The sequence below is a fragment of the Mixophyes fleayi genome, chromosome 7 (genome assembly GCF_038048845.1).
Source record: "Mixophyes fleayi isolate aMixFle1 chromosome 7, aMixFle1.hap1, whole genome shotgun sequence".
In the NCBI taxonomy this organism is placed as follows: domain Eukaryota; kingdom Metazoa; phylum Chordata; class Amphibia; order Anura; family Limnodynastidae; genus Mixophyes; species Mixophyes fleayi.
The window spans coordinates 8,152,221-8,178,948 of NC_134408.1; the positions used below are offsets into that span (position 1 = coordinate 8,152,221).

A 26,728-nucleotide genomic window follows, 5' to 3' on the forward strand; every position below is an offset into this window, starting at 1 on the left:
CTAGAAAATAAATAAATAATTAGCCCCTTTCTTCTCACCTTTAGCTGTCAGTGGTTTTTGCTTCTTCTTTCCTGGTGATAAAGGGACAATAAGACAGAAATGTGATGATTAATACAACCAAATAGATACCAGTATTCTTTCTTTTTGTCAAATCGGCAAACAGCTATTTACAGTCATAAAACATATATAAACAAAATCCAATTCCTGTTTTTACTTACAGGTTCCCAGGGGAGCTGGGGGGAAGGGGGGATAAGAAGGTTATGGGGGGTACTGAGAAGGAGCTATTCAACCATTTGGAGAGTATATCTGTGTGAGATACAAGACACCCTGCATTGCAAATCTGAATAATTAACAAATTCCCTGGACATTAATTACATATATACCAGATTGTTCTTGGGAAAATGCTGCATTGTGGAAGATCTTTAGAGCAACATCTGATATGTAGTATCATCTGGTTGGGATTTATTGCATTTACAAGCGGGTTAGGTCAAGTTAAAATATCTTAAACTAGTGCCCATTTGTGAATAATGTGTTTTGGGTTTGAGTTGGCTTACAGTGAGATTCGGGAGTTATTTATCACTTGGGGTCAGCAATATGAGAAACATTTGAAACTAGGGTCTATTTAATAATTCAACAGCAGGACTTATAATCGGCTAAACGTTTCAAGGAGTATAATGTAATTACTAAGCGTTCCGCTCAGTGGTTCCCAAATCTAATACACTATATTAAAGTCTTTTCATCGTTTTTCAATAAGCATTGTCTAAACGATTTGTGTGGTTCCGAAGCACAAGCAATTTATTTAGCAAAAGCAAAAGTTTAGCAGTTCAATAAATAAGTAAAGTACAGTACAGCCGATATATTATGCATACATTCATACGCCGCGTCCGCTGCGCTCCGCTGGAACCAGCTACAGTACTTCAGTCCAGAAGACTGTGGTCAGAGATGACTGTTTTAGCTGGTCCCAGGGAGCTGTGTATATATACATATATATACACTCAGTGATATTGAGAAAACAATACAGATAATGTGGCTTGCTTCTATAGGTCCAGGCTTCAGGAGGGTCTAGTGTATTGCAGGTCATAGGCCAGTTCAAACAACCCCCTCCAAGGGTGGGGGTCTGCTCTCCAGATGATGACTCTGATTTTCCCGCCCAGAATCCAGTTTAAACTAGTCGATTTACATTCCACAGACAGTAATATTTTAAACATTTATTCCCTAACATCGCTAACTAGAGTATGCAGTGTGCGATCCTTTCGGCAAATGAACCGGACAACTGCGGATAAATAGGGGATTAAAATGATACTAAACATGACATATTTCCTGTAACCTGAAACTTAAATATCACTAAAGTGTACATATAACCTTATAATATATATAACTAGAAACCAAAAACCATCTGCTCATAAACGACTGTGGAATGGAACCATTATAAATATGAAATATATAAATAAATGAATGTGAGAGTGCAAGTGTATGCGTGCGTGTTTTATCGTGAGATCGCGCCTTTATTTCCTCTTATAAATTTCTTCTCACCTTTAGCCTTCGCTGCTTTTTGCTTCTTCTTCGGTGTAGTTTTTTTGCCTGGTGCTACAAGTACAATAAGACAGAGATTTGATCAGTAATACAACCAAACAGATACCAGTACTCTCTGGAATGCTTTTAATTTACATCCACTAAAGCATATATGAACAGATTGCCTCTTTTATTAACTTATACATTCAAAGGGGGGAGATGAGAGTGGAAGGGAGATAGAAGAAAGGGGGTTATTGAGGAGAAACCATAAATCTGTGTGAGAGACAGGGACGTCCTGCTTTGGAAAACTGAATCCCACAATCCCTGGACGTCAGGTAGAGACAGATGGGCTAATTTACCGTCATTGCATTTAGAAGCATAATTTGCACTAACCATAGTAACCAATCAGACACTCCCTTTCATTGTCCAATTTGTACTAGACTTAAAAAAGCTAACTGCTGATTTGTTGCCGTGGTTTAGGGCATATTTAGAACCTATGTGTAATGTTAGTAAATGATTCTGCAAGTCACCGATATTCTGTGACTTTGCAGGGCAGATTTAAAACAGCAATGTCCTTACAGGCTAGAAAATAAATAAGTAAATAAATAATTAGCCCCTTTCTTCTCACCTTTAACTGTCGGTGGTTTTTGCTTCTTCTTCGGTGTAGGTTTATTTCCTGGTGCTAAAAGGACAATAAGCCAGAAATGTGATGATTAATACAACCAAATAGATACCAGTATTCTTTCTTTTTGTCAAATCGGCAAATGGCAATTTACAGTCATAAAACATATATAAACAAAATCCAATTCCTGTTGTTACTTACAGGTTCCCGGGGGAGCTGGGGGTAAGAATGGGATGGGGGGTACTGAGAATGAGCTATTCATCCGTTTGGAGAGTATATCTGTGTGAGATACAAGGACACCCTGCTCCGCACATCTGATTAATTAACAAATTTCTTGGATATTAATTACATATATACCAGATTGTTCTTGGATAAATGCTGCATTGTGGAAGATCTTTAGAGCAGCATTTGATATGTAATATTATCTGGTTGGGATTTATTGCACTTACAAGCTGGTTAGGTCAATTTAAAATATCTTAAACCAGTGCCCATTTGTGAATAATGTGTTTTGGGTTTGAGTTGGCTTACAGTGGGATTCGGGAGTTATTTATCACTTGGGGTCAGCAATATGAGAAACATTTGAAACTAGGGTCTATTTAATAATTCAACCCCAATAACAGCAGGACCTATAATCGGCTAAACGTTTCAAGGAGTATAATGTAATTACTAAGCGTTCCGCTCAGTGGTTCCCAAATCTAATACACTAAGGGGCTTATTTATTAAACCTCATTTTCATGTATGTAACCCCCTGTCACTGTGTGTAGTGTGGTGTGCAATGGGTACACAGTGCACCTTCTTCTCAAGCCCTGGCTAGCTGATGGGCATGGGTGTAAATGATCAGGGGGTCCCTGCACATGCAGGTGTTTCTCTGTCATTAGTGGGACACAGGGGATGTCACTTTGGTGCAGTGTAATAGAAGTCACAATAATTTGGGCGCCAGACCATCTCTATGATAAACTGAACTTTCAATTACACTCCTCTTCCTCCAGCACGATAATCATAGTGGTTGCAGCAATAAAGAAATATATACAGCTCCTCACTCTCTCCAGCACAGTTCTTAATGAGCAATACGAATATGGTTGCAAATATCTTATCACTCCTCCTGCACAGTTCTTAATGTTATCCAGATGTTATATAACATAAATCATAGGTCTCTTACACTCCATACTCACTGCAGATCACCCTCCTCTGCAGGGGCACTCACATGGATGCTAACAGGCAGGCAGCTTCTCCTCCATGCAGCTCTGACACACTCTGTGTACCTCTCAACTGCAGCTCATCCCTCCTCTGCGGGGATGATGTCTCCTGTGCTCTGACACATCACTCTGTGTACTCTCAGCCTCAGGATCTGACACTACAACTGCCATGCCTCTTGTTGCAACCCTCCTCCAGGGTCTCTTCCATGCAAAGTGTCCCCCTCTCTCTTGGGTTATCTATAGTGACATGGAGTTCTCCCTCCTCATCCAGGGCACACATTCCTTGCCCTGGCTCAGGCACCATGCTCAGACAGCCAGGGAATGCTGGGGGAGCCTGGGAGCTTCCACCCCAGGTCTCCAGCTACCATCTCTCCTCTCCTCTGTCTCTTCCAGTCTCTGACTCTATCCCCCCTTTAAAGATAGCCCCTCCTTCCTCTACCTCAGTCTCACAGGCTGGGCTGGGTTATCACCATGGTAGCCAGTTTATGTATTTTTTTATAAACTTCTAGCTTACCCTCTAGGTGACCCCTCCTGTATTCACTGAGGTAAAGGTTTAACTAAAACACCACTAGGGGGGTGTTACATGTAAATTCCCTGAAAACAAAAGTGTTTGTCTAATCTATCAACAGTGCATCGCAGCAGATATCATAGATATAGATATCATAGATATCTGCTGCTTTGCACTTTTTTTAGTAATATATAGCAGTCCCCATAGATGTCTATGTCACATTCATTCACTGGATCAATTGCCCTCCAAAAAGTGTTTTATTAATTATAGCTAAATACACCATTTCTTCTTCTTATCCCATCTATATTTAAATTTTAAATTCTGTTAACTAATTCATCACTATCTCCTATGGTGAAGAATGTAACAGTTTAACCACTCTTACAGTAAAGATCCCCTTCCTGTACTTCCATTCGCAACTGATGGTCCCTTGTCATGTGTTCCATCCTGGGTGCGAAACGCTTATTAGACAAACCTTCATAGCTCTAATGTGTATTTTTCCAAGGCCAAAAATCCCATTTTTGATCCTCTGTTTATAATTTATTTTTTAACTTCTCTTTACTAATAATGTCGCTTTCCTCTGACCCCCCTGTTTTGGGTTTGGTCTTGGTTTTGAATCTGTATTAACTTCGGGATTTGGTTTTGGTTTTGGCAAAACCGGCCTCACGTGTTTTGGTTTTGATTTTGGATCTGTATTAACTTCGTGTTTTGGTTTTGGTTTCAGCAAAACTGCCCTCACGTTTTTTGGTTTTGGATCTGTGTTTTTATTTGAGGTTTTTTTACATGCTAAAAAATGCTAAAATTACATAATTTTGCTCTTTTTTTGTTCCTACATTATTATTAACCTCAATAACATTATTTTCCAGTCATTTCCATTGTCAAGTGACAAGAACACTGCTACCCCTCCTGACTGTATGAGCAATGGCACTGAGCAATGGCACTAGAGAATGGAGAGTGACAAGAACACTGCTACCCCTCCTGTTTATGTATGAGTAATGGCACTGAGCAATGTCACTGGAGAATGGAGAGTGACAAGAACACTGCTACCCCTCCTGTTTATGTATGAGTAATGGCACTGAGCAATGGCACTGAAGAATGGAGAGTGACAAGAACGCCGCTACCCCTTTTTCTGTGTGAGCAATGGCACTGAGCAATGTTACTGGAGATTGACAAGAACACTGCTACCCCCTTTTCTGTGTGAGCAATGGGGCTGGATCTCCTGGGGAGGGAGGTACTTATGGAATTCAAAACCTGGGAGATCCGACGACACAATAATAACATTTTACCTCGATTTAGATCTCAGAAAGAAGGAAAGTACTGAGCCGCCTCGGCTCTGTACTCCGAATAGCGATGCTCGGGGGGGGGGGAGGTGGTTGGTTTTCATAAAAACCGAGCCTGAGTATCTCTAGTTATTACATTGGTCTAAATGTATAACTCTATATTTATTTTTACTATACACTTCATCTGCCTCCCCAGCTCAGTTTGCCATTCTGTTACTGTGGTGAGAAAAGGGTGCCAGGCTAAATAAAAGTTAAGCCCACTTGATGCCAATGGGAGACTTTTGCTTGAATAGCACCGACTAAGGATCATGGCTCCTGTTGGACCCTCTCAGGACCTGCTCTAAGATATTTGGAAGTGGCTCAAGACTCCATTGACTTTATCTCTTTGTGTGCATGAAAAAAACAGGGTGACATTGGATTTGGTTACTGGCTTGGTGGCAGAGGCGTGAAGAATCGGAGGATCAGCTCTGCTGTATCAGTGTTTGAGGAGTGGAGGCCATAGCTCTCTCCAAGTAAGGGTTGAATGTGTCAGTATAGTGAAGTGAACTCCTAAGTACATTATTTTAAAAGAGAATTAGGAGTAAATTAAATTAGTAAATTTACCCTTTAGTCTTTTCAATGTAGTCGTTGTTACAATAATATTATTTTTGCTTGCATCAAGATACTTACCTAAGTGTCATTCGTACCCTCTAGGTGGTTCTGGTTGTGCTTGGCTGGTGCCGAGTCTGTCTTCTGTTAATTCTAGGGCACTTCTATGGGTCAGCATGGTAAAAGAGCTAACAATAAACCCACTTTGCCATTTTTTTTAAACCAGAGTTTCTCAAACCCAGTCCTCATGGCCCCCGTAACTGTGCACATTTTCCACATCTCCTTGCTGAAGCACAGGTGTATTCATTACTGACTGACATATTGTAAAAGATCCACAGGTTGTATAATTATTTCAGTTATCACCTGGAAAACCAGCACTGCTAGAAGGCCATGAGGACTGGGTTTGGAAAAACCATGGTTTAAACCTTCTGTTTGTCAGGCGCCGCCACCGCACCCCACATAGGTGCCAGAGACGGTCGCCTTCTGGTGTTCGTCTAGCAACAGGACGTCCTTCCGGGGTTACTGTCGGCAGCAATGTGCGCATGCGCTGTGCGCCGCATCCCGATGCCAGACAACGGGACGCCAGCTCCTCCTGCCGTCGGCAATCAGCTTTGTCTAGTCGCCAGATATCCTACCTCCTATCAGAGCTCATCCACAGGTATTTAAACCCCACTCTGGCACCATTAGGGTGCCAGAGTATTTGTCCTCACTACTCCAGCGTTCCTGTGTTATTCCTCTGCTTTATTGGTTCCTGATTGAGCTTGCCTTTGACTCTTCTTGTGGATTCCGTTTGTACTGCGCTGCCCGTTCTGGTTTTGACCCTCGGAGCGTTCCTGACTATTCTCCTGCTTAGCTCCATTGTACCGCGCTACCATTGGCTCTGATCCAGACTGTCTAACTATTCTGCCTCCATCACTGCACTGGTGACTATCTGGGAGAACCGCAACCTGCGCACCTCACGCAGCGTTGCCCATACCTCCTCGCGGGGGTCCCTGGTGAACACCGGAGGTGCGTTAGACTCCAGTGCCAATACCAGTCAGTGGTAATCCCTGTGTTAAAAACGTGACACTGTTGCAAGTTACTTATCCTACTCTATGGACCTGATTAATGTTCAGATGTAAGTAGGTTTGCGTGCAGTATAATGAGTAATGGCGATTCTGCGCATGCGCAGAGCCATTTGAAACGCAATTCCGTGCACTTCATGTCCGAGTGCAAATTACTTTGACTCCTGCCTACGACTTGAGAGGCGGAAAGGAGGAGGGAAGGGGCCGGACTAACATAGGCCATATACAGTAAAGATGTTCTGATGCAGATGTGGCTGATTCAAGTTCTAGGTTTCTCGTAAGTGCGCCTGGTTTCTGCCGTACCATTTGTACCGGGTACATGGCAGGTGTTAGGGCCGACTGACACTGCATAGTATTTATTTTAAAAACTACACATATGTGTGCCACTGGCTAGCACAGAACATGTGTATGATAGACTTTAAAACACTATGTATAATATGCATTAATAGCATTTTTGTTTATTTATTTAATGTAAAAAAACAAAAATCCATATTGTTAATAATGATTAAAATGTAAGTTGCTCATTTCATTTATAATATCATATTTTTTTAAGCATTCTGATGTGACCTTATATTGAATATACGCTTCTGCGTATACTGCAGTCGTCTCCGTTCTGCCTCTTTATACGGCACGTAACGCGTAGGCAGAGTGTACTTCCAGCCAGATTCTGATGGAGACATTTATTGAGATCTACTTTCATTTTGTTGCGGCTAGTAGCCACCTAAGGAGGTAAAGACACCAACAACAGCACACCGAAAAGCAGGAACAGACCGAGGGTCGTGGGACAGATGCAGGCAGGGCAGTCTAAGACGGGCCAAAGGTCGGGCCTGGCAGCAAGTACGGGAATCCATGAAAGAGAGCATAGGTCAGGGCAATCAGCGTTCAAGCAGGGTCCAGTAAACAAGCCATGGGTCACAACAAAAGTCGAATCAGAAGAATGGCAGAGTATCCACAGGAAACAGGTCAACAAGTGTGCGGCACAAAAGCTATAACCGGCAGGGAGGCTAAGCCCTTTCTGCCTTAAATACTGCAAGGAGCCAATCATAGTGCAGTACACTAAATCAGCCACAGCAGGCTGATAATTAATCAATTCTACTCCACATGCGCCCCGGCTGTAAAACTCCCTTCCGGGACGTAGCGAAGATCAGAAGAGCATCCCGGTCACCCTAGCAACGGGGAACAGTCGGGATGCAACCGTAGAAGGAGCCGTTGTGGCTAGCGCGGCGGCTCATGACACATTTAAAATGCAACTTGCGTGCAGGTTGCTTCCGAACATGGATCAGGCCCAATGTTAGTAACACTAAGTAGCTCTATGTCATCAGCAGGTATGCACATCGTACATTCTAGGGCATCAACAAGGTCATTAATAAAAAGTTTGAAATTACAAGGACCAGAACTGCTCCCTGTGGAGACCACTAATAGCTTTAGCCCCTTCAGAAAATGTTCTACTTCCAAATAAGCTTTACCTTTTATCAGTCAGCAAGTTGTAATGGTGTTCCTACATGTTAGTCCTAGTTATCTCATTTTATTAACCGGACTGTTATATGGAACAGTATTGAACACTTGTTCAAAATCCAAATATATCAAATCAATCCCACAACTAACATTAAAATTAACCACCTAATAAACATGAATCATACTGGTTTAACACAACTGGTCCTATGCAAAGTCATGCTGACCCTTTACCACATTATTTTCTAAAATATATTTTTGAATAAAATCTCTCAATTGCTTCATACAGTTTACCCACCTTATGGGTTTATAATTTACTGGTATTATTTTTTCCCCCTTTTAATATTGGTATCATATTTGTCTACCAACAGTCTGTACTACATTTATGCCCAATAGTGGGCACAATTAATATATATTTATAATGTAGTACACAGACATAAGAAATAGTAGTTTACCAATTACTGGACTTTAGCAAAAATATAAAAAAAACTGCAAGTCAAAAGTCTGGAGTGATGGGTAGAAGTTCTATTTGAACAAAAGAAAAGCCCTCGGTCAGGCACAAAACACTTAGGGATATGTTTACTAAACTGCGGGTTTGAAAAAGTATTTAACTGCAAATTTGAAGAAGTGGAGGTGCTGCCTATAGCAACCAATCAGATTCTAGTTATCATTTTGTAGAATGTACTAAATAAATGATAACTAGAATCTGATTGGCTGCTATAGGCAACATCTCCACTTCTTCAAATTTGCAGTTAAATAAATATAACCCTTACACTTTCATGGGTATCTTTTCTGTCACACTTTGGGCGACTAGCGTTATAGTTGGAAAAGTTCACAAAAAAATAAAAAAAAACACCTCTATATTACGATCGGCTGAACTGATTTTCCCAGTTTCCATTAAGATGAGTTTTACTATTCAAAAGTTATTAGCACCTAAAAGTAAGGGTTATAATGGACGGCTCACGTAAAAACCACCATTAGAATAATTAGAGTCATTTCAGCTGTTCCTCTTTCATTTATTTCATTGTTTATTTTTCCCTAATTGCCTCCTTATCTAGTGTTTTAATAATTTCATTCTCCAATATTTTTCTCATTCTTTTTAATTCTTGCATGTGTATATTTTTGAACACTATCAATTATATATTTCCATATAGTTCCCTACTTCTGCTCGCTGTCTATTCTTTTTCTTCCAAATGTCGTATTATAAATTAGCCCCTCCCTTCTCACCTTTAGCGGCCGCTGATTTTTTCTTGTTCTTTGGTGTAGGTTTATTGACAGGTGCTACAAGTACAAGAAGACAGATATGTGATGATTAATACAACCAAACAGATAACTTTATTCTCTAGACTTGTTGTCAAATTGGTAAACAGAAATTGACATCCAGTTAAACATAAACAGAAATTAACTCCTGTTTTTACTTATACGTTCAGGGAGAGATTGGCGGTGGAGAAGGGGATGGATGATTTCTGAGGAGGAGACATTAAACTATTTGGAGAGTATTTCTGGGTGAGAGGACAGACCCTTCTGCTTTGTAAAACTGAATCCCACATTGACAGGACATCAGGTAGAGACAGAAAGGTAACTTTACCAATATTGCATTTAGGTGCAAAATTTCCACTAAACCATAAAAACCAATAAGACACTTGCTTTCATTGTCACACTTGCAGTAGACAGATATAAGCTAATTTCTGATTGGTTGCTGTGGTTTAGGGCACATGTTGAACCTAAATGTAAGGTTAGTCAATGACTAGCAATGTGCAGGGTATGTAGAGGTAGCGAAGACACCATTGATGGGGATGAGGGTGATGTAAGGGTTTGTACTCCAATGTTTTCTTATATTCCATCTATGGGATGAAGCTATTAGTAGAGGTCACTAAGCGACCCTGAGCTTCCAATGTAAGGCTAGGTACACACTACAGAAAAAGTCTAACAATTAGCGATTTTACCAATGACAGGGGAAAAAAATCCCGATCAGCATGCAGATACATGTGTACACAAGATACTCGATTACCTTCAGATCTGTGCACTTCAACTGTCATAACCATCAGCTGAAGGAGGAAGAAGAGGGCTGCTACTTAGCTAAATTGTTGTTCCAATTCAGCAGTGTGTATACACACTGCAGAATTGGAAGGATATTGTTCCATCATTGAACAAGATTTTTAGTTCAATTTAACAATCTCGTTCAACAATATTTTGGGCTTTGGGACGATAATAGTTCCTCATTGCTGGGTACACACTACTTTGATATCAGGTCAATCAGTCATTTATTTTCTGATTGGCCCAACAATCTGCTGAAAACACTGTAGTGTGTACTCAGGCTAAGATTAACCTATGGACATTAAGGCTTGTTTACAAAACTGCAAAAGTGTAGTACAAATACTATTTTATGACAACACAAACCTACTTTTTCAAAATTGCACCCTTTTTTAAGATGACCACATCTGCAATGGTGCAAAAGATGCCATCTCCTGATGGAAAGGGTTGGGTGAATTGGGGGCATTTCTTGATGAGTGCAGATTAGCATATGAATAAAAACATGTCTCTCAACATTTAAACTCATAAAATCAAAGCAAAATAAACCCAGCCTCTGATAAACTCAAACTGCCTCTAATCACCCAAACACCGCCCGATCAGGCCAGAAGCTTTTGGACAAAACTCCACTCATTTCCCACCCATTTTGAAGTCCATGAACCGGGACTGTCCTGCTAAAATTGGGACTGTTGGAAGATATTGTAAAAAATTCTTGTGCACCCACATGCAGAAATGAGCTGTGATTTTTCAGAAGGAGAATATTTCGTAAAGAGGTGGAGAAAGAACATTTACGATGGAATTCACTGAAACCCAACATTTCAAGAGTCCTCACAAGTCTAGACTGTGGAATAGCCCTCTGTTTGCACAATGCTATGATCAATGTGATGGGCTTTAGATTGTAGCTTGTCACAGTAGTTTAATGCCTGGACATTGCTAACATCTATACCAGATTGCTGTTAAAAAAAAACAAATTTTTTTAGGCTATGTTTGAGGTTCTGATCTCAATGGAATCTTATATTTTAAGCACGGTTTGTATATTGCAACATGTGAAAATTCTAATATAGCATCATCATCATCAGCAGCAGCTATTTATATAGCGCTACTAATTCCGCAGCGCTGTACAGAGACCTTATTTGCATTATATATGTGTCTATAACCTACTTAATGTATTGTTTCTTAGCAGCTGGAAGTCATAAACATTCTGTGTGTGTGTGTAGCGCTCATCACAATGTTAAATTAATGATAAGTGGTTAGCACTTCTGCCTCACAGCACTGGGGTCATGAGTTCGATTCCCGACCATGCTCTTATCTGTGTGGAGTTTGTATGTTCTCCCTGTGTTTGCGATGGTTTCCTCCGGGTGCTCCGGTTTCCTCCCACACTCCAAAAACATACTGGTAGGTTAATTGTCTGCTATTAAATTGACCTTAGTCTCTCTTATTCTGTGTGTGTGTATATTAGGGAATTTAGACTGTAAGCCCGAATGGGGCAGGGACTGATGTGAGCGAGTTCTCTGTACAGCGCTGCGGAATTAGTGGCGCTATATAAATAACTGATGATGATGTGGAGCTAAGAGATTGGATGAGAGATTATATCTGAGTGATTATTAAGGACTTTACAAGCAGGGACTTTGGAATTACAAATTTATATGAACATGGTTTTCAAGAATTTTTGGATTATAAGCTGCTGACGAAAGAAGAAGAATTCAGATTGGTGAGCATATTGGGGTTTTCTTATTTTTAATAAATTTCTGTGGTATGAAATGAGGGTGTGTGTTGTATTTATTGGGGTTTTATTTATTTTAATAAAATGTTGTGGTTAAAAACAGGGAGTTGTGGTTTATTTAACATTTGGTTTTGTGGAACTACAGGTCTCAGACAGCCCTGGGTGTCAGGGCATGTTGGCACTTGTGGTTCTCCAAGCGCCAGCATGCCCTGGCTGCCATGGGTATGCTGGTGCTTGTAGTTATACAAGCATCAGCATGCCCACACTGTTTATGGCAGCCCGGGTTGGCTGGGACTTGTAGTTCCACAAAACAAAATGGCGACTGTTTATTTTTTTTAGTTTAATTTCCGCCATTATTACCCTAAACCCACCACCCAGGGGTGTAGGAAGAGCCCTATTACTTTCAGTACTGGGCTGGGTGTCCCTTGAGGGAGGACCCACTATTTTTTTTCAGCGGACCCCACTTCCTAGGGAATCCAGCCCACTGCTGAAAAGCCTGGGGTTGGTTAGTCATTATGGCAGGGGGACCCCTGCCGCGTGTCACCCTGTTTTAGGGCCACCCACCCCAGGCTGGTTTGCGTAGTGCTGGTTATGTGAAAATCGAGGGGACCCCATGGAAATTTTTCCCTGATTTTCACACAACCAGCAGTAGGTTGACAGCACCAGGGTTAATAGTGCTTGGGGGGGTCCTGTCATGTGCAAGCTAATTTTTAGGCATATAAATCTGCAAATATGTGTTTGTGAATTAATTCCTAGAAATAGGAATGTCACTAAAAACAATGTGACTGCGCTAATGACTTGTCAATTCATATTAATATCATAAAAAGTCGCATTCCCTTTTACAATTCCTAACAAAAATATTTATTCATAAATAAGTAAAAAAACAATAAAAGCACACAAATATGAATATAATTAGATGATAAACACTGGATTAGTATGCGGTCAGTATGGTATAGTCAGTTGCTGAAATGAAAAATGAAACAGTTCCGATTTGGTCCTCCTTTAATCAAAATAATGCTACAAAGGGCTGTATCCATATAACTCAACTCCTGGAACTAAAGTGATGCAATGTGGATATAAATAAAGTTGCTGGAAAGCGTTCATTGAAATTACCGAAAATCGACTACTCGTGGATGTTTCCGTGCTTAGCTAATACAGCTTCCTGCACACAATTCCAGTTTGTGGAGTGAAGAGGTCACGTCAGTGTAGCTCACATACTAAGTGTTCCTATCAAATGATCCAACTGTTGAGTCACCCCTAACATCCAGTCTATCTCTAGTGTGGGGCAGTTGGACAATCAGTTCCCACCTATCACCGAGCACCGCAGTGGGCTGCAGTAGGACTGCACTTTCTCAGCCCAATCCATGCTTTACAGTGCCCGCATATTGTGAAGCTGCATGAGCAGCACTGGTAACAAAAGCGCCCATACACTGCTCTGTGCCACAGTATGTTTACATTAGACAGCCGGACACAGGTGCATTACCCAGAGCTTAATCATCTTAAAACTGCTTGTAAAATGCAGGTGTCTTACCAATCACTGGTCCTTGTGGCCAGAGCCGGATTAACAATAGGGCTAAAGAGGCTACAGCCCAGGGGCCTCGGGCAGCTGGGAGGCCAGTTGAGATTTATCTGGTCGGGGGGGTCTCCACCCCCGGCTCCGACTGTCACCTGTTCAGGGAGAATGGCATGCAGCTAACAGCAAATGTTATGCTGTTAGCTGCCTGCTGTCACTGTAGTCCTTCCGCGGTACTCAGTAATCTCCTTACTGAGGAGATCGAGTGAGAGTGAGACTATGAGTCATAGTCTCACTCTCACGAGATCTCAGTAAGGAGATTACAGTGCGCCGCGGAAGCACTACAGGGAGTGGAACAACGGAAGGAGGTAGGCTCACGGGGGGGAAGGGCCTCATTGTTGGGGGCCTCACAGTACCCTTAGCCCGGGGGCCTCCCTTCCCAGCTTGTGACGGCACACTTGCTTGTTCACAGCTTGGCATGTGTTAACGCCTGATGCACTGGAAACATTTAATTAATTTAAATGTGATGGATTTTAAATGTGTGCCCAGCTGTGAGCGGGCAGGAGTGTTGTCATAGGGTTAGCAACCTCTAACCCAAGTCAGTACCAAACCCATTGCAGCTGCCATTCCATTTCTTATGTCATATGTTCCACATTTCTTTGTACATCTTTGCTCCATATCAATAATGTATTAGCATTTAATTCCATATTTCCGCTCCCTGCCTTTGTTTCTTCTTCTAAATGTCTCAATATAAATTAACCCCTCGCTTCTCACCTTGAGCAGCCGCCGGTTTACACTTTATTGGAACTTTATTGCCTGATGCTAAAACAGAAAAGACAGAAATAAAATGGTTAATCCAACTAAAGAAATACCTCGTTGTAGACGCCTCATCACCAAGGTCAGTTATATAAGTGGGTAATTATCTTACACCAAATCTGCACCAGTTACCTAGACTGCAATCAGATGTGCATTTTGTATTTATTCAATAGTTTGATTATTTTCATGCAATGTTTATTTAAGAACTTTATTGTTGGCTTTTGTACTGTGAGGTTACTGGGGGATAGTTTCAGTCACTGACCACATGTCTCTGTTATCTTTATATATTCAGTCTGTGCAGGCTGCATAGCTAGTGTTTGGCGTGTGTGTTTTAGAACATGAAGGCTATCAACCACCTTGACTACTGCAACCTCTTGATAACTGGCCTCCAAAACTTCTCTCGTGCTGTTCCATACTTATGGAAATCACTACTCTGCCTGACCAGACTCTTTTAAAATTCACCTCTTCGCTATAGCCTATCCTACGCCCACCTGATACTAATTCCTCTACAGTCCTTTCTCCACTTCAAATCGCACTAGCTCCTATTGTCTCAGCATTTCCCTCTCTCAAGATTGTAAGCTCGCATGCACAGGGCCCTTTTTATATTTTGTTTCACGTCTGTACCTCCTTTGTCAACCTCATATGTACTTGTTCTGTTTTTATGTTTGTTTTGTGTTTTGTTTGATTTGTAAATCTAACTGTCCAGCACTGCAGAGTATTGTAGCACCTTAGAATATAAGCAACGATGATGAAGGGATAGTTAACCAACATGACATTTAGGTGCCATAGTTACTAATCAGACACTTGCTTACATAGTCTAACTGGCTCTAGACAAATAAGGTAAGTTCTGATTGGTTGCTGTGGGCTAAGGCACATCTAAACCTAAATGCAATGTTAGTAACTATACCTAGAGTACCCAGTGATGTGTAGGGTAAGGTAGTGAGGACACCAGTGATGTGTAGGGTACGTTAGTGAGGACACCAGTGATGTGTAGGGTACGTAAGTGAGGACACCAGTGATGTGTAGGGTACGTTAGTCAGGACACCAGTGATGTGTAGGGTAAGGTAGTGAGGACACCAGTGATGTGTAGGGTACGTTAGTGAGGACACCAGTGATGTGTAGGGTAAGGTAGTGAGGACACCAGTGATGTGTAGGGTAAGGTAGAGAGGACACAAGTGATGTGTAGGGTAAGGTAGTGAGGACACCAGTGATGTGTAGGGTAAGGTAGTGAGGACACCAGTGATGTGTAGGGTAAGGTAGTGAGGACACCAGTGATGTGTAGGGTAAGGTAGTGAGGACACCAGTGATGTGTAGGGTAAGGTAGTGAGGACACCAGTGATGTGTAGGGTAAGGTAGTGAGGACACCAGTGATGTGTAGGGTAAGGTAGAGAGGACACAAGTGATGTGTAGGGTAAGGTAGTGAGGACACCAGTGATGTGTAGGGTAAGGTAGTGAGGACACCAGTGATGTGTAGGGTAAGGTAGTGAGGACACCAGTGATGTGTAGGGTAAGGTAGAGAGGACACCAGTGATGTGTAGGGTAAGGTAGTGAGGACACCAGTGATGTGTAGGGTACGTTAGTGAGGACACCAGTCATGTGTAGGGTAAGGTAGTGAGGACACCAGTGATGTGTAGGGTAAGGTAGAGAGGACACAAGTGATGTGTAGGGTAAGGTAGTGAGGACACCAGTGATGTGTAGGGTAAGGTAGTGAGGACACCAGTGATGTGTAGGGTAAGGTAGTGAGGACACCAGTGATGTGTAGGGTACGTTAGTGAGGACACCAGTGATGGCTATGACAAGGATGTAAGATTTTGTACTCTGATGTTCTCATATATACCATCTATGAGATCAAGTAGAGGCCAATAAGTGATCCTGAGCTTCTAATGTAAGGTGAACCATGGACATTAAGGCTCATTTAGGAAACTGTAAAAGTGCAAGGGCAAATCTTGTTTTGTCACATCATGCATCTACTTTTGCAAAATTGCGGCCATTTTTAAGATGGTTGTGGCCTCAATAGTGCAAAAGTTGGAATTTTTTGATTGAAGGAGTTGGATGGATCTGGTGCGTTTATTGTCAAATACAGATAATAACTGGCTAAGGGCATCATGATGTGAAAGGAAGAAGAATGAGATGCTGGTACCCTGGACACCAAATGTTCTCAATGTGATGGGCTTTAGATTGTAGTTTTCCACAATAGTTATGCTTGGACGTTATTAACATTTATACCAAATTCTTCTTGGAAAAATGCTGCATTGTGGAAGATCTTTAGAAGGACAACCGGTATGTAGTGCCCTGTAGTCTGGATTGTAATGCCATGGGTATATTGTATTTACAAGCTTTGTAAGTCAATTTAAAGGTATCCTTGTTATACTTACAATGAAAGGGTATTGAACTTGTTCCAACTGAATGGAAAATCACAGTAGGATTCTCAACAAAGATAGGGGAGACCATGGCTTGTGAGAGAAAAATGTGCATCAGACAAAATCCAAACATATTCATTGCACAACCAAGATCAACATTGAAATGAATCATACTGCTTTACAAAATCACATTGGTCCTTTATCAAACTGTTTTATATTATGACTAACATCTCTCAAAATTCGGAAAAACTTCACACAAAAAAATCTCCTTCTATTTTTCAAACTGTTCTATATTAACATCGATTGAATGGATTCTCCCAGTTTCCATGCAGATTACTATTCAAACCTATTAGCACCTAAATCTAGGAGTTATAATGGAGGCTTCACTTAAAATACCATGAGAACTATTAGAGACACTTTAGTTATTCCTTTTTCATGTATCTATTTCTGTTTATTTTTCGCTTTATACAGGTTTTTTTCTCAGTCATTTTATTTCTTCCTCTCATTATGTTCCTCATTTATTTGAATATCTTTGATCAATATCTATCTATTTGCATTTAATTCCCTATTTCTGCTCCCTTCGTTTATTTTCTCAGTACAAAGTAGCCTCTCCTTACTCACCATTAAAGTTCTCTTCTATTCGCCGGATCTTTTGTTGAGGTTCATAATCTGGTGATGAAAGGTATAATAACAGAAATATGATGAGTAATACAACCAAACACATGCCGGAACTCTTTGGAATTATTGTCAAATTATCAAACAGCAATTTATATCCAATAACATATATATAAACAAAATCCAGCTCTTGTTTTTAGGGGGGTCTGGGGAAAGAAGGGGCGAGGGTACTAAAGAAAAACCATTAATCTATTTGGAGAGTGTATCTGTGAGAGACAGGGACATCCTTCTCTGCAGAACTGAATTCCCATTCCCTGGATGTCAGGTAGAGACAGATGGGCCAATTTACCAACATTGCATTTAGGAGCTGAATTTGCACTAAACCATAGCAACCAATCAGACACTTTCTTTCACCGTCTAACTTGTACTAGACTGATTAAAGCTAATTGCTGATTGGCTGCTGTGGTTTAGGGCACATTCTGAACCTAAATGCAGGGTTAGTAATTGAACAATAGAGTGCCCAGTAATGTACAGGGTATGAAGAGTTAGTGGGGGCTCCAGTGATGGCTATGACCAGGGCTGGCGCTACCACTAGGTGACCCTAGGCTGTTGCCTAGGGTGGCAGTGTGTAGGGAAGCACCTAAAACACTGAACAGGTAACATAATGTTACTCATTCGGTGCCTGATTCATGGTCGGACTCAATTTGCCCGCAATTTGCAGTTAAAAAAAGAGTACGAAACTTGAGCAAAATTCCGCCCGTAATCAAGTCCGTACAGATTACTAGATGCATTTCGATTTGAAGTTGGGTAGGCTCTTTCTAAACGTTACATGTCGTGTGTTACAAATCTGCTTTGTTTTACATTACATACATAAATTAGGATGTTCTTAATGTGTACTCTACATACAAAATGCATTTTTATAGTCTCTCTTTCTTGCATATACATGTTCTGTGCTGTCTAATGGCACACATACATGTAGTTTTTAATGCAAAGACTATGCCGTGCCAGCCATCACTATCAGTCAGCACTTACACCGGGTGGGTACGGAATAATGATGATCTTTATTCCGACCACACTTACCCCGATGTGAAGGCAGCGAACGGCTCCGTCCTGACTGATGTGACCAACAACTGGAAGGCATCGCGACGAATGAAGACGCCGGCGACAGTTGATGATGTCATCAGCAACCGCGACGCTGTTATTGTTGCTGTTAAGGGGTAATGTAAGTATGCGGGCATGGACAATGTACAATGCTTTGCAAAGTACATTGTACAAAGTACATTGAATGTTGTGCGAATCACCAAACCTACTTTGTTGAAGCCACAAATAGCTGTGCTGGTCATGTAACACTTGATCCAAAAAACGTGAAAAGCCACCAAAGAGGGTTACTTTAGGTAAGATAAAGAAACCTGTATATTCAGCTCCCACGGATCTCCAATAAAGAAACTGATGAAGATATTAGAATCGGCAGTCTAGAATGTCCACACAGGAGGTAATCGCTGCTGCATAGCGTGCATGCTAGATGTTACTCTTCCCACAATATCCAGCAGCGTGTGATTGCCAAATGTCTTAAATCAACATGTGTAACACTTTCCACAACGAGAATGGTAAGTATGAAACTGTCGGGACGGCATCTACGATGGCATCAAAAAATAACCATGGCAGGTATAGAATAGCAGATACAGAGGTCCGATGATCATAGCCTGACGCGTTTCATCGTAGAATACGACTTCCTCAGAGGCATCAATGAATGTATGAATGAATTGAGGAAATCGCATTCTACGATGAAACGCGTCAGGCTATGATCATCGGACCTCTGTATCTGCTATACAGAGGTCCCAACCTTTTATACCAACTAATATTGTGTGTCTTTCTTTTCCCTTCTCTTGCTGCCTAATAAACTGGGCCCATCACTTACACATCACTTACGTGCAGCAGCCATTTTCCACTAGTCAGCCTATTGGCACTGCATCCGCTCACCTTTAGAGGTCCTTGCTTTATGTGTTCCCGTATGCTGCTGTCTAGATCCGTCATCCACTAAAAGGGCAAAAATGTAAGTGTTAGTCCAGACACTGTTTGTATCGGTGTTTAAAGCATATAAAAAATATAATGGCTTGGTACATATATACATATGCTGAACACTTTTGTCTTTTTGTCAAAGACAAAAATAAAAACACCAGTATATTTTATATCACAGAACAATGAAAATAAACAGCTCCGTCTGGAGGGGTTAGGTACGGTATCCCGATGCTTGGGATATCAACGCCGACTATACCTACCAAAAAACACAAACAGTGTAATCACAGCATAATTGAAATGTACACTTTCCTTGACATCGACGGAGGACATTACCAAATGAACTGGTACACAATCCGAAGATGCTGGATGCCAGCGGTCGATTTTGACATCACCGATGACAGCGACATTTTACGCAGCATAACTGTCACAAATTGGGGTCTTAGTCCTGTTTACACCACTCGGCAGTACCATATCACCGTACATCTCCCTCCTGGTCGAATGCAGCATTCTATCCTGGGACAAGCGTGACTTCTGTCTGCAGTATAGGAGGTTGCCATCTTGGCGGAGACATTTGCTAAACAACATTCTGTTGAGTATGAACTCCTGATCTCATCCACCAATTAGCTTCCTCTGCAGACTATAAAAATCTCCTCCTACTCTCAGCAAATGGCCAGTGCAACACTTTCCTAGTTCCTGATTTCAGATCTCCACAGTTGCTGTTGTTTTGCTGCTTCATTCTGCCTGCTGTACACGGATCTCAACCCTTCATGTGAATTCAGCTTCATTCTGCCTGCTGAAATAAATACTTTGGTTATTTATTCCTTGTGTGGACTCACCTTCATTCTACCTGCTTGTGTACAGATTCCAGCTATTATCTTCTGCATGGTTATCCCTTCTAACATCCAGTATACAGGATTAGAGCAAGCTCTATGAGAAAGGCATTCATCCGGCCTTCCAGTTTCCACTACACTCCTACCACACCTAGACCCAGGGGTCCTTAGACGGATCTCAGAAACCCTATTGCCGGGACAATAACCCTAACCCTAATCCCAACCCTATGCCTAACCCTAACTATAACATACCTCTTTAAATGAACATGTCACTGTCTTTTCTAGCAGTCGCATTGCAGGTCTTTTGGTAATGTCCTCTGTTGGTGTCAAGTTAAGTGTAAATTTTAATTATGTCGTAATTTCACTGTTCGTGGTTTTTTTGTAGGTATAGTTGGTGTCGGTATACCAAGCATCAAGATGCCAATTACCACCGGTCTTGAGATTAACGGTAGTGTCTGTGGACAGGTAAAGGTGCAGCGCTCAATTGGTACTATGTGACATTACCCATAAAGACGGTGATGTAGTTTCCACAAACTACTGGAGGTAACCTCTTTCTGTATAGATTTTAGACCTATATTGGTTCACTATAAAGTCTGGCATCAAGAACTACCCTAATACCATATGTAAGCGCCACTAGCAAAGAGTGGTTTATGATAAGTCATCACCAAGTGGTGTAATGATACGTCTCCTAACAGGCGGATATGAGACCTTCTGCAGGTCTGCATGAGCCACATTTGCATGAACACGCCTTTATTATACTCCATCATGCCTCTTCAGTCGCAAGGAGTTGTAAGCGTCAGATACACACAAGTCTTCATTTGCACATTTGCATGCATTTGATTTCTGAGCTTGCATAGAGCGTTTTCACGCAAGATACTCTTTTCAAACGCGCATGCATCCCACTCTGCATCAGTCCCAATGCTTCTACCCATAAGAATTCCAGTAAAAAAGCAACAAAATACTTTCTATGACTGTGGCTATACATTGCTGGCTGTTCAGCTAGGCTACAAAATGTGTTCTTGGAAAAATAACTTTCCCAACATTACACAACTTTCTGTCAGGCGTTTGAGTATTTAGCCTGTATGATGGGAGGTGATCATATTCCTTCCTTTACATTCAATACTCAGAAACCAGGTATTGGATGGTGTAAATGGTGGTATATAACCCTGTGACCATAAAGACTACACAGCCTGAGTGTCACGGTTTAATGCAAAATACAGCTCAAGAGCCAGGAATGAGGTGAAAACACACAATGTTTATTGCTGGAAGTACAACCTGATGGTGTAATAGTGAGCATACAGGAAAATTATGAAATAAATACCGGGTAGATGGCTGATTCATGTAAGTGGTGACATAGAGAGATCCAAGGTAGCAGGTAAACCACAAGTACAGCAGAAAGAAAGCACAGCAGCATGTAACAACAGGAAGAAACAACCAACAGCTTGAGACAACAGAGTGTAACAACAATAACCAGCAAGGTATGCTGGGAGTGACAGGTTAAGAAGGGACACACCCAAGTGCAAAAGATAATTTACAGAGCAGGTTAACCCCTGATACAAACAAGTAAGACACAATAGCAGCACCTCTGGTGAATAGAGGTACTGCCAATATAAATACAATAATAAGGACCAAAAGGCAGGAGCTGCCAGGCAAAGCAGCATGCAATCCCTAAGCTTGCAGGCAGATCCTGACACTGAGAAGTTTTCATGCTGACACAGATCAGTGCCCTGTAACGTCCTGTGCCTCTCTATACTGCTTTACATAGTCATTGACTTCCCTGAAGTACTACCCTGTGCCCCTCTATGCTGCCAGAGATGCTATATAATAGGCCTCTTAAATAAATGAGATGTATTACAATTTCTCATGCCTTCTATACATGGTTGGAAACATACCTGCCAACTCTATGACCCTCCCCTCCAATATTTTCTGGAGGAGAGGTCAGGTAGCAAGTGCAGGGGGGCATAATGCCGCAAACAGCTACATTTTGGTCATGTCATCGGGAGAACTACCCGAAATTCAATAGCCTCCCAGACATTCCTGGGAGAGTAAGCAAGTATGGTTGGAAACCTTCCAAATAAGATGCTTTAGATCATCAATATTTAATTAATGTCATAAGCATGAAAAACCTCCATATGGAAGATTTCTGGAGGAGAGTAACAGCTGACAGCCATTGGAATAAGAGACAGCAGAGTGAGAGCATTGGAGTCAGGGGGTTTGAAATAAGTGAGCCTGAGATGTATCCATAAACCCTTAGGGCAGCACGGTGGCTTAGTGGTTAGCACTTCTGCTTCACAGCGCTGGGATCAAGAGTTCAATTCCTGGCCATGCCCTTATTTGTGTGGAGCTTGTATGTTCTCCCTGTGTTTGAGTGGGTTTCCTCCGGGTGTTTCGGCTTCCTCCCACACTCCAAAAACATACTGGTAGGTTAATTGACTGCTATCAAAATTGACCCTAGTCTCTGTGTGTGTGTGTTAGGGAATTTAGACTGTAAGCTCCAATGGGGCAGGGACTGATGTGAGTGAGTTACATCGCTGAGTACAGCGCTGCGGAATCAGTGGCGCTATATAAATAAATGGTGTTGATGATGATGATGTGCCCTGATATTTTCCATTACTGTTTAAATTCTGCATTTAAACAAACCTTTAAAAAGACGGTGCAGATGGATATGAAGCCGAGTGTTATATAATCACATATATTTCCAGGTAACCATCATTTGTAACTTGAACACTTTTGTTAGGATTTGTGTGAGTGTATTATATAGCTCACTGGAGTTTGACAGCTCTGGTAAAACAGTTTTATTTCTGCAAGCTGGAGGCTGGTATTACCCACCTGTTATCTGTAACGAAGATCTGCACAGTCAGACTTTTCTAACTTCTCCCTTTCTGCTGCGAGCTGTGAGTGACTATTACAAAAGTAAACACCTTTCTGCCAAGAAGCAAATATCTTTATATCATACTTGCCTACTCTCCCAGAATGTCCGGGAGACTCCCAAATTTTTAGGAGTTCTCCCATACTCTCGGAAGAGCGGGACAACATCTCGGGTCCAGCTCACCTCGTTTGTGAAGCGGGTGGGGCTAAAACTGTCATCCTGGCCCACCCCCACCCACCGATAGGCTGAAATAGGCAAAGATTGAGAGGAGTGTGGCCTAACGGTGCAATTCACGCCGCCAGACCCCCAAGATGGAGCCCTCTCCCGGACAGCTGGCTGCAAAAGTTGGTAAGTATGCTTTATATCATTTTTTGCTGATTGTTTTCTCCCTGAAGAAGCCCCCCTGTGGGGTGAAATGCATAGACCCAGCATTACAACCAGCTTTGGTATCGATACCTTCATTTATATTTCGATCTTCAAGGAGCGACGCTCTGAAAATTCATCTAGCACGCATGCGCCACGAGCCGGCCTGTATCTTTCCCACAATCCAGTGGGCCCATCTATTTCGGGGTTTTCTAACAAGTGAAACCGGACGCCTGGAGGATGCATCCTCAGTAAGGGTAAGTGCACTACCCTCATCGCGGCCTGCATTTTTTACAGCAAGCGGAACACCGTTTTATGGGTTACAGACTTTATTGCTATCCAGGCCCACGGACGGTTGTTGTGAAGACTTTTACTTACAGCGTGCAGTCTTCATTTCCGGCTCACGGTATATGATATGTTTTGCCACATTGACTCACGGAGATGCGATTCAAGGGTTTGATAGATCTTTATCATATTAGTGACCTTTTGATCCCCTTTGTGGTCTAGCTGTTCAAGCCTTATACGAGACTTTATCAAATTATTGGTACTGTTAGTATATTGGATACATCCGCTGCCGATAAGAAACAGGAGCAGCATATACATATAGTTATCCAGGTTATACTACAAAGTACCTTTCAATAGCCTTTTCAGTTGGGCATACTACATTTTAACTCTCTTTTTGTGTGTTGACACTCACGGTAGTGTTTTAGCCGGCTGGCCTGAACACCAGGAGAGTATACTGTTGTCTATACAAATTGGTACTGTTTGTTGGATACACTCGCTGCCGATGAGAAACAGGAGCAGCATTTGCATATAGCTATCCAGGTTTACTATAAAGTACCTTCATAAAGTTTTTCCTGCAGGGCAAACCATAGTTTTAGCCCTTTTTTTGTGGGCTTACACTCACGGCAGTGTTTTAGCCGGCTGGCTTGAACACCAGGAGGGAAAGACTGTTGTCATATACTCATGTCCCTATTTATATGTACATATATGTGTGTTACCAATTTTATGACCATAAGAATCCAGCTATGCTGGAACTGATCTAATAGATTAGTTTTTTCCACGTCTAATAAATTACAAGTTTACCGGATGGTTAACTTGCTTCACTCATTCTCTGTCTCACTCCTTTTTAATATATTTTTTATTTTTAAATTTTTTTTTTTATTTTTTTTTTATTTATTTTTTTAATTTAATTTTTCCATCCCCATCCTCTTTTTGGTTCCCCCCCCCCCTATTTTTTCAGCGCCGGGGAACCTTTTGACATGCTTTATATCATACTTGCCAACTCTCCCTGAATATCAGGGAGACTCCCTGAAATAGGGGTGATCTCCCTCACTCCCTGAAATGTCTGTCATTCTCCCTGATGTTGAGCCAGTACAAGACGTGGTTGGCTTCCCCATCTGTGGCATGATGACACAGATCAGAATTTAGGTCCTATTTCCATGTATTGATGGCTATGGAGGAGGCCATTTTCATGGAGACCAATATTTAACCAATATTTAAGACTGACAGGTAAGACAACATGACTTCAGTAATGGAGACAGAAATGTAAAAGACCCTTCAGTCTCTAGGAATTCATTAGCTGCTTTTCTTTAAGCATAGTTGTCTACTCTTGTCAAAATTGTGACAACCGTTAAGGTGGGGGGGCAAAATGATGCAGTTCGTCAAGCCCCGCCCTTGCACATCCACCTCCCCCGGGATCTCCTTGAAGCCAACGAGGAAAAGTTGGCAAGTATGCTTTATATATCTAAGAACAAATTATAAGCTCTGTACTGCTAACACAATTACCATTATGTATATCTAGATTTACCTTTCTAAATATTCTACATAAATTTTATTTATCTCTAAGTAGGCAACTTGCACTAATAAGTCAGGTCACATCTGCAGAAGTGAATAGTACAGCTGTTACTAGTCTCACATGTCTTGTTGGTTGCTCTCTTACCGTTTCCTGGATCTGCTTGGAGGTCCTCAGCCACTTTCTTCTCATCTATAGCATCTAGAACAGCCAAGGTCACCTCAATCCCATAGGAATCAGTGTAGTATTTCCTGATAAGATCAGCAATGTCCTCAGGTTCTTTGGCCTCTAGCTGGCCTCTTGGTATCTTGTTATACCCATCTTTTATCTCCCAGTCATTTAACTTGTTTCTGAACTTCTTCAGTCCTTTACTGTCCAAACTTTCCAGGGCAGTTACCAGGGCGTCCCGCACGGTCCTCACCATCTCTTCCTATATCTTGTCTTCACGCTGCCAAGATCAGCACGATCTGCAGGATTTACCTGCTTAGAGCATGTGGTTAAAATCTGGTTGTTCTGCACAACTTTTTCACAAGAGAAATAAATACAACTGAACTGGTGTTAAGTTACACATGAAAAGTGAAAGAAAATAAGAACATACATTTCTCCGGTCTGATGGTTACATACAAATTCTTGAGACCCGGCTGTTTCAGGCACGAGCTAGTTGTGTTGTTCACTCTGCCATACAATAGTTTCTAGACCTGTGAGGCAGCTTAGTAGACAGAGGGAAGACAGTTGTTGTATTAACTGGTTCCTCTATCATCTTGAGAAAATAAAATTAGAATTTTTGGAAACTGTTTACTTACAGTTCAAATCAGAGGTGTTTACCAGAGGTATGACTATGACTATGACTAGGCTAAGACTATGCACTGCTGTTAAGAGACCACTGTGCCAATGTAGGGAGCAAAACAGCATAAATTACTTATCTGTGTAGTTTGATGGTTAGTCCCTCTTAGCTGCCATTTATATTGTATGAATTATATATTGTGCTTTGTATCTTGTGCATTACTAACTGTCCACCTTGCCTATCTCTCATAAGAGGGGGGAACAAAGCACACCTGCTATTCAAATGCATCCTGTAAGAGAAATAACAACTGGTGATGGGGGAAAGTGGACTATACATGTCCCGTGGAATAATATGGAATTAAGACACATTGTAGAAGAATGTTCTAATTACCAAACAAATCAGGGATATGTATTGAGTAAGTTAGAAAAAACTTACAAGACGTTACACCCCACAAACAGAGATATAGTACAGTTATTTACTGCATTACTCACAACCATAGAAAGTGTTAAGCTTTTTGAGGAAGCATTTTACGAGTGTGCCAGCAGACAATGACAGTGAAAATATTGACAAAACATGGGAAAATTTTAAGACGCAGTTTAAAAATGTATTTCCTTGTAAGCCAGACCCGCATACAGGCACTTAAACAAGAATATAATGAGTCAGTGAGAGATTATAATGGACGATTTTGTCAAGAGGCTGAACATTATAATGGGTTGAAAGCAATTTTGTGGGAGAATAGTGTACTAGAATCTCTCATGTTGCAAACATTTTTAGACGGTCTTAGACCAAAC

The 26,728-nt window shown here is 41.4% G+C and overlaps 1 protein-coding gene across 1 annotated transcript; it reads right to left on the reverse strand.

Annotated features, from left to right (window-relative positions):
- Window positions 1-26,498, reverse strand: LOC142098436 (uncharacterized). The gene is made up of 9 exons (XM_075181284.1): window positions 25,301-26,498; window positions 19,258-19,314; window positions 17,284-17,331; window positions 16,678-16,755; window positions 14,261-14,308; window positions 9,447-9,500; window positions 2,141-2,194; window positions 1,534-1,587; window positions 1-71 (listed from the first exon to the last, which is right to left on the reverse strand). The coding sequence occupies exons 1-9, from the start codon at window positions 25,575-25,577 to the stop codon at window positions 1-3; spliced, it is 741 nt and encodes a 246-aa protein (XP_075037385.1). The 5' UTR covers window positions 25,578-26,498.
- Between the last annotated feature and the right edge of the window lie 230 nt (window positions 26,499-26,728).